Source organism: Carlito syrichta, unplaced genomic scaffold, assembly GCF_000164805.1.
Source record: "Carlito syrichta isolate Samal-C Ts95f unplaced genomic scaffold, Tarsius_syrichta-2.0.1 Scaffold303602, whole genome shotgun sequence".
NCBI classification, from domain to species: Eukaryota; Metazoa; Chordata; class Mammalia; order Primates; family Tarsiidae; genus Carlito; species Carlito syrichta.
In genome coordinates this window covers 149776-166772 of record NW_007247698.1, presented here as the reverse complement: position 1 = coordinate 166772, position 16997 = coordinate 149776, and the positions used below count along the sequence as shown (strand labels likewise).

Here is a 16997-nt window from a genome sequence, read left to right as displayed (position 1 = left end):
AACCTTTTAAATAGAGGAAAGGAATAAGGAAAGCACTTTCAGTAGGGAAAGCACAGGAAATAGAATAATAGTAACGATGACATTTCTTGACTCCTTACTATGTGTGCAGAGCTTAAGTTTAAATTATTTATTTTAAACCTAACATCCACTGTGTTATCTCATTTAATTTTTATGTCAATTCTGAAGTCCTGTTATTAGTTGTGTACTCATTTTACAAATGAGGAACTAAGGTGCTGAGAGATTCAGAGCAGCAGCAAGAACAGTGCCTGGTACATAGCAAATGCCGAATAAATATTTGATGAATGAATGAATGAGCAGCAAACGTGCCCACATCAGTTAACTGAGTGCTCAAGCCTGGATTGGATTCACTAGGACTCACAGCCTGCACACTAAACGTCTTTTTTGGATAAAGTAAATGGGAACATTTAGAAGAGAAATAAAATGCAGATGAAAAGGTTTGTAATAGCTGAAGAATTAGAACTGGTTATACCAATGAAATAATAAAAGGGGCAGGAGCATGATGAAGGTAAAAGCAGTCTAGAGTCAAAAAAGTTTGACTTTGAAATCTTATTTCCTGTACTTATTAGTTGTGTGACCTCCTGCAGTAACAATCTCACCTCCCTGTGCCTCAGTTTTGTCATCTGTAAGATGTAATACTGATCATTTCCTATTAGGAAAGCAGAATTAAGAGGGATAATACATGTAAAGTTCTTAATACAGGTCTTGGCACATAGTAAATCCTCAGTAAATAACCACAATGACTATTACTAGCAGTTTTTTTTTTCTTAAGAAAGAAAAATTACTTAATCGAGGTGGTCCCGAGAAGTTGCATCTTGCAGTGGCAGCCAGGATAAATTAGAAAACAAGAGAGCAGAGGCAAAAAGTTGTTGAAGCAATCCAGATCTATCAAGTACTGCCTGCAAGAAAGTAGTGGTATGAATATAAAGGCATAATCAATCAGAATAGAATGATAAATTTATCAGGTATTGTATCTCCTTTTAGAAAATCCTGAGGTGGTTGTTGACAGCTTGTCGTTGGAGTTAGTATTTAAATGCTCTTTTTTAAATCTTAAAGATGAGGGGTGCATTTCAGGGTTAGGTACACGAAAAAATCCTCAGCCTCCTCAAAGAAATGCAAATTTAAATGCTCTTTTGACTTGCAACTCAAAGGTAAGGAATTATGGTTGTTCTAATTATGACATCCTGAATATATTGGCAAAGTATTTTTTTTTTCTGATCACTCTACCACCATCACCAAAATAATGTCAATTTTTGCATAGTTTTTTGAGATTTCAAATAATCCAAGTATTCCCTCCCCTATTACCCTGAAGTCTTCTTGAACAAGGACTGCTGATTGAAAACCCATTGTCTGTTTTATTTCAGTGCAAGCAGCTAATGACTCAGTCTGTAGACTCCAACAGAAGGAACAGGAATGCAAAAAGGTAAAAGTAATAGATAATGGGACACATAACTCCTGGGTGATTATTATCATCATATTAACAATTGCTTTTGATCAGAAAGTCATTTGAATTTATTTTCATTTATGCAATTATTTTTAAGGACTTAAAAATGATTAGTTTATTAAAGATGTATTGAGATGTGATCATATGGTCACACCAACAATATTTTTATAATTCAAATTGCAGAACTCTCTTTTTTTCCTTTTCAGCATTTCCATCTTTTCCCTGAAAGTGGTATTTGTCTAATAGAGAAGAGAGAAAATAGGACTTCTATATGTAACAACAAATACCCACCAGATTGGAGAGATAAATCTTTCTTTTGAGCCTGAAGTATCAAATATATTATGTATATTTCTTCTAGAAAAGGAAGCATTCATGCCTGTAGATGGGTTATTTAATGAATGGTCACAGGAGTATGTGAATCACCTGCCAGGCAGTGCTTTGCTTATTTGAATTATATCTTAACTAAATTCAGATGTGGAAAAACAGCACAAGAATTTAAGTTCCTGTGATAATTTGGTGTTTTCACTTGCAATTTTTATAAAGTATTTTTGTAACTTACTCATTGCTCTAAGTTAACAAAGATACATCTCACACTTACTAAGAAATGTTGAAAATGCTAAGTCACTCTGAAAATAATGCCTTTTTGCACGTGTGAGTATTAACAAATGGTACTGTCTCCATTTCTCTGGAATGTGTTGTGGTTAATCCACAGTCATAGTTCAGATCTGTCACTGTATAAAAATATAATGGAATGAGCCTTCCCAGAGTTTCAGTTTCCACATCCTCTGTTCAACTTTAGATGTTAATATATTAAGTTTAAAAATTCAATAATTTGATGAGTGAAGCTTTACTGAGGGGACTTGACATTTAGAACAGGTGGGAAGACTGCCCAAGGGCAGAAGGATCCAGCCGGCCAGGTCAGGAAGTAGGGCCATTGTTGAGCACATGGATGGAATGGCAAGGCAGAGCCATGGCCCGAGAAGTTGGTGTCGGAATGCAGTGCCTGCACAGTATGCAGAGTGCTGTAAAGGCAGGCAGGTATGGGGCATAAGTGAGCCATGCCAAGCTGGACAGCAGCTATTTTTTAACTCCTCTACTTTGCTCAGTACACTGGGTTAATAGATTTTAATTTGTTAAATTTAAGGCAATTCCTACACACAAGAAGCTAAAAGTCTAGAGCCCCAAATCACTAACACTAATGTAGTGTAGGATAAAGTCAGAGCTGTGACCAAGTTACAAAGAACTTTGTGGTATCTTGGCAGAGGAATAATTTATTAGGAAGATAGTAGCATTCAAACCTGCCCTTACCTTGACTGGTAAGTAAGAATTTAATTGCTAGAGGACGAGAAGAGAGAGATTGTAGGATAAGGAATATACTGTAAGGCAAAGACAATATGAGAGTCAGTAGTCTCACAGAACTGGTATGTAGACTATCTAAATGGATATTTCTGGAGATGATTGTGGAGGATCTTGACTGCTATATTAAACAACTTATTGTTTGGGGCTCCAGGAACATTCACTTGTTAAGAAGTCAAATAACAGTCCACTGGCTGTACTTTAACACCTGCAATTCTTTTGGTTTTCAAAACAAAAACTAAGTATTCTGTGCTATGTTTGCCTCTCTGATACATTGTTGAGTGACTTCAGCAGATTTAGGTGCATATACATGCACACATTAATTGGTCTGTCTTTCTGAGACATTGTCAAAGCAGTTATAATTCTGATAAATGGCAATTCTTATCATTCTTGAACAGAATAAACCTAAATTTAAATTATAATTGGAATAGCTTCTCTTGTCACTTTGAACTGTTTTCATATGTGGTGTATTAGCCATTTGTATAGTAGGAAAATGACCAGAGTTTTGGAGGATGGCGACCCAGTCTGCAGATGCTGCCTCTGGAGCAAGAGCTGCCATTTCTTCTCTTCTTCTGCTTGCTGTTGCAATCAATAAAGACTGTTCCTACTGGTGGTTGGTTCCCTTTATTAACTGTATGCTCTTGGACAAAATTCCCTGATCTTCAGGTTCCTCATCTGAAAAATACTTATTCTTCTTACCTGATAAATTTATGGGATAAATTGCATTTTGTAAATCTATGTGCAATGGCTTTGCTAATTGTACGAGAGGACCCCCAAAAAACCCAGAATTATCTTTTGGTGGGCAGGCCCCTTGTAGTACAAGCTTTCCCTGCTAGGTAATTGTTCTAGGAACCCATTGGCATCAGTGTACCAACTAGCATTATTGTGAGAGGCTATGTTTTTTTTTTTTTGGCAATTCAGCATGTTTGGCCATTTCATATGGGTGATTTACATGCACACTTGCCCTTAGTGTGCTGAGTGTTCAGCAGTTTTTGACCAAAAATATCATGACCCCCATACTCCCACCCTCCCTATTCACCCAATCTTACCCTGAGTGACTTTTTTTGTTGCTTCTCCGAATGAAAAAAGTCCTCAAAGGAAAACGTTTTGCTGATGTGGAAGAGATGAAACCAAAAATAGCAGAACCACTAAAAGGCATCAACATTGATGAGTTCAAAAACTCTTTTGAGCAGTGGAAAAAGCATGTTGATAGGTGTATTGCATCGAACAGAGTACTTTGAAGGTGACTGAAGTTTAAACATGTAAGAATTAATACACGATTTTTAATAAATACATTCTGGGTTTTTGCTGTCCAAATGTAAGGCAGCATATTTTTCCCTGCCAGCACACTGTTTATTTAAGATTTAGGCAACCACTGTGTGGTTAAGAACCTTGCATCTGAGTCAGTGAAGCACTTGAGAAATCTTCCCATTCATGATTTTTCAAAAAAGGTACTGTCCCATAGTGAGAAGGAAAAAAATGGCCTCAAGGAATAAGAATATTTTAGTCTGAAGCACATCCCTCATAGATATTTTGTCTGAGAATATTATTTAAACTTATCTGTATGGACTACTTATTAAAAATTAGTAATTGAGAATATACTAAAATGTTGTGTTTCACTAAGAATTGGTGGGGAGTCTATGAGACTTACACGTGTAAGCAGCCACCGTGTTTTTTTCCTCAAGATAATTTGGTAAAATTAGCCAGCTTAATGTCATAAAGAGATGTGTTTCTCTGCTCAGAGAAAAGTAAAAATTTTTTTATACTCTTACTAGAACAATAAACTTTTAGTCTTAAATCTTCGTCTCTTTTTTTTTTACTGCTTATCTCATTAGCAGAATATTTGATGTATAGATCTTTAAAGATTTTTTTTTTACTGCTATATCTAGCTTTCTCTAAAACTTTGACATGGCAGAGGTTGCAGACTATATATATATAGAAAGGTAAAGTTTAATTTCTCATCTAGTAAATATATACAAAGCAAAGACCTGACCTCTAGCTATATTTTACAAGCTAATTGCCTTTGGGTGTACTGTTGGCTACATTTTGTAAATTTGAATGGTTTTCAGAACAAAGAAAGATGGGAGTAGTAATGGAATAAAATAGACTGTTGCCATTAATCATTAGTTCTTTTATGTTAAGACAATTTGTGGAATTCTTTGGGAAGTAAATTGATAAACGTCATTCATCCAAATCACATTTCCCACAATTGATGCCTAAAAGTACATTCAGAAGAACAATAAATGCGCATTCCCCAGTTATTTGACATGTCTTGAAAACTACCACTAATACAAAGTCGCGTTTTGGGCGCTAGCAATAAAAGTAGTGAAATGAAAATACAATTGGCTTATAAAATGTACTGGCTTCTAAAAATATGCCATCAAGGGAGATGAGGTGGTTAATAATATCTGTCAGTAATTTAAATTTAGGCTCATGTACAGGCATCAACTTTTGAAGCCTTATTCAACCAGATGAGGTAATAATGAAGTGAATTTGTCCATAAATATTTATTATATTTAGTTATCCTCCTTTATGATTTTTTTAATGAGAGCAACAAGAGCATGTGGCTTAAATATTGTTCTTGATAGAATTTGAAAATGCAAAGTAACATAGCAGTACATATTATTCTATTTTAAACCATGTTTGACAGTTGTTATACTGACACTGCTTAGTAAAGGAAATTGTTTTTCCTATGTCTGCAGAAGGCTTATGTAAAATTAATGGCACATGCTTTACTGACAGATGTTTCAAGACTTTTTAGACCTTAGTTGGATTATTCAGAATTTTCCCTTAGACAGGGTTTCTCAACCTCAGCACTGTTGTCATTTTTGACCTGATAATTCCTTATTGTAAGGGGACCGCCCTGTGCATTGTAGGATGTTCAGCAACTTCCTTGACCTCTACCCACTGGTTACCTATAGCACCTCCCCCACAACCTGTATATCAACAATCTCCTAGGGGAGAAGGGTGTTAAAATTGCTCCCCTGCACTCATTGGCAATCACTGACTAAGACTAATGCATGCATATGCATATTCATATATGCCAGGGTGTTACCAATTATTTCTCTTTTGTAACTTAATTTATACATTTTACTAAGTAGAAAGAAACAACACCATTAATTAATTTTGGTGTACAGTTATAGTTCCTTAATAAACTTTCACTTTCTTTTACAGCTGGCATTTTTAAGTTTATCTTGAAAACAAATGTATCTATTTAAGAATGCAACTTATTTCATTTAGGAAGAACCCCCTGAAACTTGAATTTTTTTTTAATTTTATTGTGGTAAAATACATATAAAATTTACTTAACCGTTTTAAAATGGGTGTTTCAGTGGCATTAAGTACATTCACAAAGTTGTACAACCATCGCCACCATCCATCCACAGAACTGTTTCAACTTGCAGAACTGAAACTCTGTACCCATTCAACAGTAACTCCCCAGTTTCCTCTCTTTCTACTCCTGCAACCACCATTCTACTTTCTGTCTCTATGAATTTGACTAGGTACATCATATAAGTAGAATCATACAGTATTTGTCTTTTTTGTATCTAAGCTTATTTCTTTAGTATATAATGTCCTCAGGGTGTATCTATATTGTAGTGTGTGTCAGAATTTTCTTCCTTTTTAAAAGGCACATATTTAATATTCCACTGTATGTATATACTCCATTTTATTTACCTCTTCATTCATTGATGAACAGTGAGCTATCTCCAGCTTTTGACTATTTTGAATAACACTACTCTGAACATGAGTGTACCAGTATCTGTTCAAATACATGCTTTTAATTATTGTGGGTATATGTCCAGTAGTGGGATTGCTGGATTATATGGTAATTCTATGTAAAAGTCAAGGTTTTTATCTTCTTTAAGGCACTGTGCTTTTTATAATTCTAACTACTTTGTTTTATTTTTTATTTAATTAATTTTTGGCAGTTTCCAAGTCATCTTATTCAGAATTTTATGTTTGTTTCTTGAATCAATAAACACTATATGAAACTGTGTAAAAATGACTACCATTTTCTTTCCCCTGTGCAGTTTCAGAGTCTTAGGGGTTCTCCCTCCAGATTTGGTCCAGCAAATGGGGTTGAATAACAAAGTCCCTTGAATTATTTTTAAAGGAACTCAGCGGGGGTGAGAAGAGCCTGTGGGATCTGGATGTGACTAGATAAAGGAAAATGGATTTGTGTCTTTCTGGGAGAAGAGACTATGCCTGGGGCAAGAGCCTGCTCCCAAAGAAAAGGTAGCCTACAATGTTCATGGTTACTTTTTTTGCCTCAAAACGTGACACTTATTCAAAGCACATTCTTAAAATAAAAATATGACAAGATGTCCATCCCTTGGCTCCCTTCCCTCACTGCTCCTGCTGCTCCTTATCCCTATAAAATTGAACCCTGTCTGGGCCTAGTTAGCAGGATAGCCCTCTTAGATGAGGTCAGCAACATCTGCCATCTCCTCAGTAGAGGTGTTATAGAAAGTCTCAGTGTCTCAAAGAGTTCTCTTCTTCTGTCATGAACTTTAACTACTTTGGATAGAGTTTGGTAAAAATACATCCCGTATTTTTATGTTTTAAAAAATATATATTAGATGTTACAGGTTAATTTTATGTAAGAATTAGACATTATTGAGAATACCAAATTTTATATTATCGTTAAGTCCTCAGAATGAGATTGTGTTGTGTTTCTGTACCAACTGCCTTCAGATACTATGTGTTTTAAGTTTTTGTATCTGTCTCCTCTTTTGCTGTAAGACTGATGCCTACTATTTCTTCTTCTCTTGCTTAACAGCCTTTTTATTTTCTAATTTGTGATTTTTATATGATGTCTTAGAAATGAGTTACTTAAGAGTACAGTATTGTCAGTACATGAGTGTATATGCACCCCCACCCTTTTTCTTTACTCATTGTTGTGAAGAGTGTAAGAATGCTCAGCATTATTATTATTAAAGTGGAAGACTAAGAAAAGATAAAATGGAATTACTTTCATAACTTGTTGATAAGAATGCAAGACTAGATGTTCAATTAGATTGGGGAGTTGTCAGCTTTCAACTTATTTTCACCCAGATACTGATGTCAGTAAGTGATATGCCCAACATGAAGAAGCTACTTGGATGTATATATCTCTAATCACAATATTCTGAAGCTACATAATAGAAACACTAATCTTTGGCAATATCTTAGTATAAAATCTTTTCTTATAGCCAAATGATTAATAGTGGTTACCTCGAGGAGGATTGACTTGAATATAGGAATAGGAGGGAAAGACTATTACTTTTATTTGCATTGTCTGTATTGTTTGAAGCACTACAAAATCTGTTGATAAAATTAAACAAAAACTTAAATATCAGAGATGAAAGATGGAGTGGGTCTGCCTGCTAGATGCTTTGCTGGCAATTTACTTAAGCTCCCAAGGCACTGAGCTAGAAATTTGACATGTATTACCTCTAGTCTTCATCATTATTATTTCTGAATGTGAAGTATTTATTTCCTCATTGTAAAGAAACTTTAACTTGCTTGGTATCATGTAACTGGTGGCAGGTGAGCCAGGATTTGAAACGAGGTTCATATGCGTCCCAGAGCTTCATTTTTCTCTACTGACCTGCACTGAATAAAGCGCATTATGGTTTGGAAGGGGAACCTGGGCTGCTGCTTTGTGTTCCAAATGGCTTTCCATTTAAAAAGAAATGAATAATTTAAGTAGCATCTTAGCATACATGTTTAGTAGTCTCTATATTTATTAAAAATAAAGCTAAAGTAATCATTTTGATGAAGTTTATTTTCATGTTTTCTATTTTTAGTCTGACTGTGACTTATCTCTTAGATTGTAACAGTTTTTACAAAAGTTCCATCAAAAGACTTTTAAAAAACTCTTTATGTGTCTTTTGAAGAGTTACAGTCTATAAGGTTGAAAAGTTGAAAAACAATATGTTGGGTTTTGTTTAATCCTTTCCCAAATTTATTAGATGTGCAAACCCCTTCCTCACCCTCTCTGCTCACCTCTGAATACCTGTGCAGATTCCAAGAGTCTTGTAGGACATATTTTAGAGGAAGGTGTGACTATAACTCAAACTTCAGACTCACTTCAACTTATTTTCTATTGAAAAGTTTTGGTGCTAAGGAGTTGCAGATCAGCTTGGCAGAAGAGTTCTTGCAAGAGCTTGTTTTTGTCTTGTGAAAGAAACTTTTAGCTGTCTTTGTAAAACTTCATCTGGAAAGATCTGATTTGCATTCTGTGATTTGTACTCTGTGAGAGGTTTGGGTGTCAGAAAGGCCTGAGTTTGAATCTACAACCCAGCTGTTAAATGAGTGACCGTGGAAGATAAAGAAGTATCCTTGAACCTTAATTTATTTGACTGTAAAATGAAAATAAAATAATCTTATAAGAAGGGTTTCTAGAAGTAGAAAAACTATGCAAACCAACTAGCAGAAATTGGAGTTTTATAGGTGCTTAGAGCACATTGGCTAATGTAGCCTTTCATTCTGCTTGTCATCATGATTAAGATAAGAGAAAAAAGCTGAACAGCAAGAACATTGTAGATGGCCTAGAAACACGGTTTCTATCCTTTTCCTAGTAGCCGTTTTTTTCTGGCAGCTAGTATCTGAATTGCCAGTATCTGAGAACACCAAGTATCCCTTTTTCATTAGAGTTCTGGAATTAATATGCTGAAATTAGTAAGGACTTCAGGTGCTTTGTAAATTTTTATGGTTTGCATCTGTCACAGGTTTTCGTTTGTTCATTAGGATTTAGTCTGTATTAAAACATAATTGCTAAAGACATGCATGTGGAGTAGTTGGAGTAGAACTATAAAATTATTTTTTCATATTCTTTTTCTATTTTTCCCTTTGTTGTACATGTTCAAAGTTAATAATTAGAGGGAGAAAACTAAATGTATGCTGTTTTATTTATACAGTGTTTTATCTGTGTTGTTTTGGTACTGAAAAGAAAAATCTTTTCATCCTTATATACAAATATTGAGGAACATCTCAAGTAAAACTTAGATATTTGATGCAGATGTTTCAGGTGTTGATTTACTTTAAGGACTGAAACTGAACTAGAGAGTTCTTGAGTTCTCTTCCAGTGATGAGTAATCTATGGTTCATTTTAATGCATCTAAAAAATGTTTTATGTAAGGCAGGCATTTTAATTTCTTATAATAATGATTCTTTTAACATATATTCTTTAAAATTGATTTTTAAAATCAGTAGTTAAATGAAATTTGAGGAGAAATAGAGGTATTATATGAACAGTTACTTGGATTGTGTTTTTGTCATTTAAAGACACTAAACACTTGCAATTTCAAAAATGTGAGTATCCATGTTCAGTTATAGTTAAAAAAAAAAAAAGCCTCCAATGTTTCTAATAGGTCATATTCTTCCTTATTGGACATTAGAGCCATAATGGAGTTTTATCATTGTGACTTACCAAGGATTGTTATAGTAACCAAATAACAAGAGATAAAGCTATGAAATAATTTTCTGGGAAATGTCATATGACTTTCAAATTTTATTTTCTCAGATTCATAATGACCATTTAATAGCTAATGAGAAACAGCATAAGCTCCAGTGGGAAGATTTCATGAAGGAACAACCCAACAAAAGGGCTGAAGTGGATGAAGAGCACAGAAAAGCCATGGAGAGACTTAAAGAACAATATGCTGAGATGGAGAAGGACCTAGTAAAGTTTTCAACCTTCTAAGAACTTGAACCACAACAATGTCAAACTAATGAGAAAATATTCACCTCTCCAACACATATCCCACCAAACCATATAGCCTCTGCTTCAAGCTTAGCAATATAGTCAGTGGCACTCTTAAATCAGAAGAAAGAAACTTCGCCTAGAGTTTTGATGAAATGTTAATAGAAGAAGAGTGCTCCATCTTTCCAGTTTTAAGTGCCTACATACGATTATTTGAATGGGTAGGAGTAAGAAGAAAAAATAGGGTAAATATACTCTTTGTTAATCAGAGTTGATCTTCTTTTCCATTGATTAGCTCAGAGAACTATAAGTATAGACTTCTTAGAAAGATAATTCATTTTTTATGCAGGGTTAATATTAGTTTATTATTGTGGCTTAAAGGGCAGGTATAGAAGCTACCTGTCATAGCCCCCCTGGCTATTGGAAGAATGTGTAAAGTGTTATTGCATGAGTAATGAATACAAAAAGACCAGCTGTCCTTGGAACAGAGATCACATTTCATGAGAGGTGAAAATGAAAACATTGTCTCTACTATGACAAAAGTGGCCACCTTGGTCTTTGAACTGCCTCTTGGGAAAGGTTGGTCATTTTGCAGTGCGGAATAATGCTGTGTGCTTCAGTGGATGGCAGTACATACATGTTAAGTTTTGTGGCCTTCCAGCACTCAATATTTTTAGCTTTTAAAACATGCTTAGAAGGAAAAGCTTACCAAAAATATATTTTATACTTTTAGTTTTTCTAAGAGCTGTGATCTTGCCCATAGTATTTACCTCATTTTTGTTTCTATTTTGCTGTGGGTAAGCTTTATAAGATAAATAATGTCTATACATGTTTTGACTGTTTAATGAATAGTCAACAAAACCTACTAAGGCTTTTCTGTGGAATAATATAAGGATTCTGGCTCTGAATGAACCAGAAATGTTTGCCCACATGGCAAATAGTCCATGTTAAATGTAAATTCTTTTTAGTGTTAATGTCTGTTCCCATAAACAGGTATATTATGATGAAACATGTATACCAATTCTGTCATCACTGTGATCTTTAAAAATCTGCACATAACTATCGAAGAACTACATTGATTTTCTTACTTGTCATAAACCAAGCAAAAGTAAATGCAGTAATCTCTTTCAAGAGATTTATGGTAAATGAATTTGAGGTATGGATAAATCTTTCAAATTTTTTTATTGCTCTTTAGTAAAGAAAGGCACAAGGAAAAAAAATCCAACTCCCTTGTGTTATCTCAGTATTGCAACTGCAGAAAATTGACAATGCTTGCCTGTGTAAATGTATGGCTTACTGTCAAAGCTTCATTCTTGGCTGCATGTTGAAAATGTGATTAAAGTTAATAGAGGAGATGAAATAAGTATTTGAGATTTCTTTCAATAACACTGAACTTCTGCCAACTTTCTCTGTCCGCTACTGTAGGCTTGACAGGCTCATCAATCATCCCTTGGTACCTGGACTAAAAAGAGCACTTGCTGACACCAAGGCATGTTGGAATTTTCTTAATTCTCTTTCAGTGGATGGAAAAAAAAATACTTCCAAAAATATCCCACACATGAAAAGGGAGGGGAGCCTTAAATGAAAATTCCCTTTGTACCGTAAGACACTTTCTGGAATGCAATTAATTGCCAAAACACCATTGAACAGATGCTGTAACCAAGAAATCAGGATTGTGTCTGCGAGTGGGAATATGCTCTTAACTGTGGCTACCTAACTTGTACAGGAAAGATTTCTAATCATTTTTGTTCATCTCATATGAATAATAAATGCTTGCCCTTACAAGTTTGTATATATTACATAAGTATCTAAGGAAATTCCTAAATCGAAATGAGTTGATGGGCTTTTTGAGCTTTAAACATTAAGATACTCAATTCTTTCTTTGTAAGTTTTTGAGTTACTCAATATAACCTCTAAAGACTTGGTTTATTTACCTTTCTTTTGATATTTTTAGTAGTAAGCACTTTTGCTTCTATTTCCCAGTTTTCTAAATCACTTTTGATATGTATTTTATTTATATATAAAATTAAGTTTAATATTTATATAATTTGCAACATTTCTGCTATGTTTATGCTGTTGAGCAGAGATACTTTGCATTCTATGTAGCTCATAGGTTTACTGAAATGATCAAATAAAATAATGTTTTGTAATTTTAAAGCACTGTAGGAATATTTGTTTTTAAGTTCTGAGTATTTTTTTATTTTTTATAATGATTTCTTTTTGGGGTTATATATAGTGAGATGGGATTTTTTCCATTTCCTGACGTGGAGATTTTTTAATCATATATTTATTGATTTCTGCTTTGCTTGAATTGTGATCAGAGAATAGGTACATATGAGACTTGTCTGTTGAAATTTGTTGAGACTTGCTTTATGCCCTAGAATATGGTCAGTTTTTGTAAATGTTTCATGAGTGCTTGAAAAGTCTGCATACTTTTTACTTGTTTGGATAACCATCAAGGTTGTTAATTGTGTTATTCAAATACTTTCTGTTTTACTGTTGTTATTTTTTTCTACTTGATGTCTCAGATTCTGAGATGTGTTGAAATTTTCTGTTCTAGTGGATTTGCTAATTTCTTTGTATAAATCTGTTCATTTTTGTTTTATATATTTTGAAGTTATGTTATTAGATACATACAAGTTTAGAATTATCTTCCATGTTTAGAATTGAATCTTATATTCATGATCATAATTCTCTATTTCTAGTAATGTTTTTATTTTGTTTTCTGTTGCTTTAAAATCTATAGGTTTTTATATATTTATATCAGCCACACCAGCTAGTTATATTTGTATGGTGTATATTTTTTGTCCTTCTGTTGGGCCTTTCTGTTATGTTTTAGATATGCCTCTTTAAAGCTGTAACTAGATTTTTTTTTTCTATCTGGTTATTTTTTAACTAGGGAATTTGATCCATTTATAGGTGTCAAAGTTACTATTAGGATTTGTTTGTACCATCTTACTTTGTGCTTTAGTCCTACCTTTTCTGTTTTGTTTTGGGTTTTTTTGCCCTTGTTTTCTTGCATTCTTTAAAATTGAATTTTGTTTTTCTATCTAGTTTAGAAGTTAAACACTCAATTTTTATATTTTAGTGCTTACCAGGAAATTTAATTTACAAAGGTAACAAAATCTGAAGTTAATAATCTTTACTCTCTTTCTAAACATTAGACTTTTGAAAAGTCTGATTTCTTCTCTTCAACTTTAAATTATTGTGTAGACTATTATATTTTGGTATAACTCCAAAAGTAGTTATTTTGTATAGTCAATATTTATTTAGATTTACCCAGAAGTTTACCATTTTATTATCCTTTGAAGTTAGCTGGGTATACAATTCTAAGTTGACAGTTATTGTCTCTCAGTGTTTATTTTTTTGTTTTTTTTTTGGGGTGTTTTTTTTTGAGTCAGAGTCTCACTCTGTCACCCAGGCTAGATTGCAGTGGCATATTCACAGCCACTGCAGCCTCAACCTGCTGGTCTCAGAAGATCTTTCTTCCTCAGCTTTCCAAGTAGCTGGAACCACAGGTGCACACCACCATGTCTGGCTAATTTTTTATTTATTATAGAAATGAGGTCTCACCAAGCTGCCCAGGCTGGTCTCAACCCTTAGGCTTAGGCAAATCTCTTCCCTCCACCTCCCAAAGAGCTGGGATTAGAAGTGTGAGTGACCACACCTAGTATTTAATATTATTCCACTGTCTTCTTGCTTCCATTGTTGCTTCTGAAATGACAGTTGTCAGTCAGATCAGTTCCCCTTTGTAGCTAATCTGTCTTTTCTCCCAAGTCATGTTTAAGATTTTTATCTTTGATGTTTCACAATCAAATGTTGCTGTACTACAGTATGTTTAGCTGTGCTTTTTTTTTTTTTTTTTCATTATCCTGTTGCGATTTATTTAGCTTCCTGAATCTGAGAATTCATATCTTTCATGAATTGTGGGAAATTCTCAGCTATTATCTCTTTGAATATTGTATCACTCTCATTCTTTCTATTCTGTACTTCAGGAAATCATATTAGACTTATGTTTTACCAATCTAACTCTCTTCTCCGTATCTCTTAATTTCTATTTCATATTTTCTATCTCTTTGTCCTTATGTGTTGAATTAAATTTCTTTAAATCCAATTCATCATCTGTTTCATTAATTCTACCTCCTTCCTACCTCTAACCTAGTTAACCCATCCTTTGAGTTATTCATTAAAGTTTTTTTGCTTTTTTTTTTCATTTCCAGAAGTTTTGTTTGGTTCTTGCTCAGGTTTTTCTGGTCATTTCCTTCTTTTTCTTTTCTTTAACTCTATTAAATGTACTTGTATTACACTCCATATATGGTAATAGTTTTAGTGTTTTTCTTTTGGGGGGTATCTGATTCTACAGTTTGTTTTTTTTTGTGGAAACAAGTTTATGGTGACTTGGTTTTTTCTTTTTCTTTTCTTTGTTTTTTGAGTTGGAGTCTCACTCTGTCACCTAGGCTGGAGTGCAGTGGCACACTCATGGCCACCACAGTGTCAACCTGCTGGGCTCAGGTGATCCTTCCACTTCAGCCTTCCAAGTGGCCGGAACTACAGGCATACACTACCACACCCGGCTAATTTTTTGATTTATTGCAGAGGTGAGCTTTCGTCAAGTTGCCCAGACTGTTCTCAAACCTATGGGCTCGGGTAATCCCCTTACCTTGGCCTCCCAAGGTGCTGGGATTATAGTCTGGAGCCACCGCACTCGGCCAGACTTGTTTTCTAATATGGTCAGTGATTTTTGTGAGTTCATACGCCTCTGAACTTTGTTTTTGAGAATTTTTTTATTACAGTATATTCCTACTGAGAAATTTTTCTTCCCTGTACCACCAATGTGTTTCTTGTGACACTGCAAACCCTGGACCATTTTAAAATCAGTTTTTACCATGGGTTCCCTGCCTCTCCTCTCCTACTTCCTAGTGTGTGTGTATGTGTGCAACCCCAAATACATGTGGACTGTTGGGCTTTGATGAGGCATTTCTTTTTTTATTATTATAAATATGTGGGGTAGAATTCAGGGTTAGGTATACAAACATTGATTATATAGGTACCCTTGTTAATGAGGTATGCCCCCTCCCTCCCCTAGCAGTTTCCCTCAGCTGCCAATACCACCTCCCCTTCCCTGACAGTTTCCTATTACTGCCAAATGCTTTCTTACAGTATTTTAATTGTTCAAGGTCTGCTTATGAGTGAGAACATAGGGTACTCTGTTCTTTGTTTCTGTGATAGATCACTGAGTATGATCGACCCCAAATCCATCCAAGTTGCTGCGAAGTTCATATGTTTGTCCTTCTTTATGACTGCATAATATTCCATTGTGTATATGTACCACATTTTCTTTATCCAGTCCAGCTTTGATGGGCAACATGGTTGGGCCCATGTTTTTACTACTGTGAATAGAACTGCAACAAACATACGTGTTTTTTTTGTAGAATGATTTGAGTTCTTCCGGGCATATTCCCAATAGGGGAATTGCTGGGTCATACGGAAGGACAATTTCTAGTTCTTTCAGAAATCATGATAAGGCATTTCTATGATAGATTTTTTTTTCCTTTATGGCTCTACTTGGAATAAAGAAGGGTAAATCTTGGAGTTTTTCTCGTTCACCTACTTTAGGCTGTGCCCTTTGAGGGTTTACCAATCCTACTGATCATCTAGCTCAGTCCCTTTTATAGACTGAATTGTGTTCCCCCAAAATTCTTAGCTGAAGCCCTAACCCCAGCATAACTGTATTAGGAGATAGGGCCTATGAGGGGGTAACTAAGATTAAATAAGGTCATACAGTGGGACCCTAATTTGGTGGGACTGGTGTCCTTATAGGAATTAAGAATTAGAGAAAGAAACACCAGTGGGTGCTCACGCAGGTGTTTTTCTCTCTGTCTCTCTCTCTCTCTCTTTCATTCACTCCTGTCCTTCATGTAGTCATGGCTCCTTAGAATTTCACTGTCACCTCATCTGCCTTCAGTTGCTTTCATTAATTTACCATGAATTCAGCCATGAATAACAAATAAGTTTAAATATTTTTTCTAGCATTTTTGGTGTTTCAGTAGCTAGAGAAATTTATCTGTACAGAAATGGCATGTTAAACAAGTATATGGTAGTTTTATTATATTAAAATTTCTCCGCAAAAGAATATATTCATATTCTAATATAAACAACGATAACCTCTTTCAATTATTGTACCACATACTTTCTATTGGATTGTTTCTTATTATTTCATGAACTAATATGATTGGTTCTACTACTTCTGTTAGACTGCTTTTTACTATTCATGAGCTAATAAAGACAAAAGTTCAGTATTCATGTTCTGAACTTGCATAACTCTTATCTGAATATTTAATTTTGGATGCTTTTAGGACATTATTGTGGTTTGTGAAAATGTCTCAGGCTAGTGTAATAGACATGTAGATATAGGGGCTAGATCTGTGGTATTAAAGCCAAAGTGTCTCGGAAATCTGGAGGTGTCACATATGCCTCCAAGACACATAG

At 34.6% G+C, this 16997-nt stretch overlaps 1 protein-coding gene across 2 annotated transcripts in view; it reads left to right on the top strand.

Annotated features, from left to right (window-relative positions):
- BLOC1S5 (biogenesis of lysosomal organelles complex 1 subunit 5) overlaps positions 1-12287 on the top strand; it is a 45749-nt gene extending 33462 nt beyond the window's left edge. For both annotated transcript variants that reach the window (XM_008058699.1, XM_021712677.1), the window contains 2 exons: positions 1383-1441; positions 10329-12287. In XM_008058699.1, coding sequence (XP_008056890.1) covers positions 1383-1441; positions 10329-10508 — 239 coding nt within the window. In that variant the 3' untranslated portion in view covers positions 10509-12287. The remainder of the gene's footprint in view (positions 1-1382; positions 1442-10328) is intronic.
- Positions 12288-16997: the final 4710 nt, after the last annotated feature.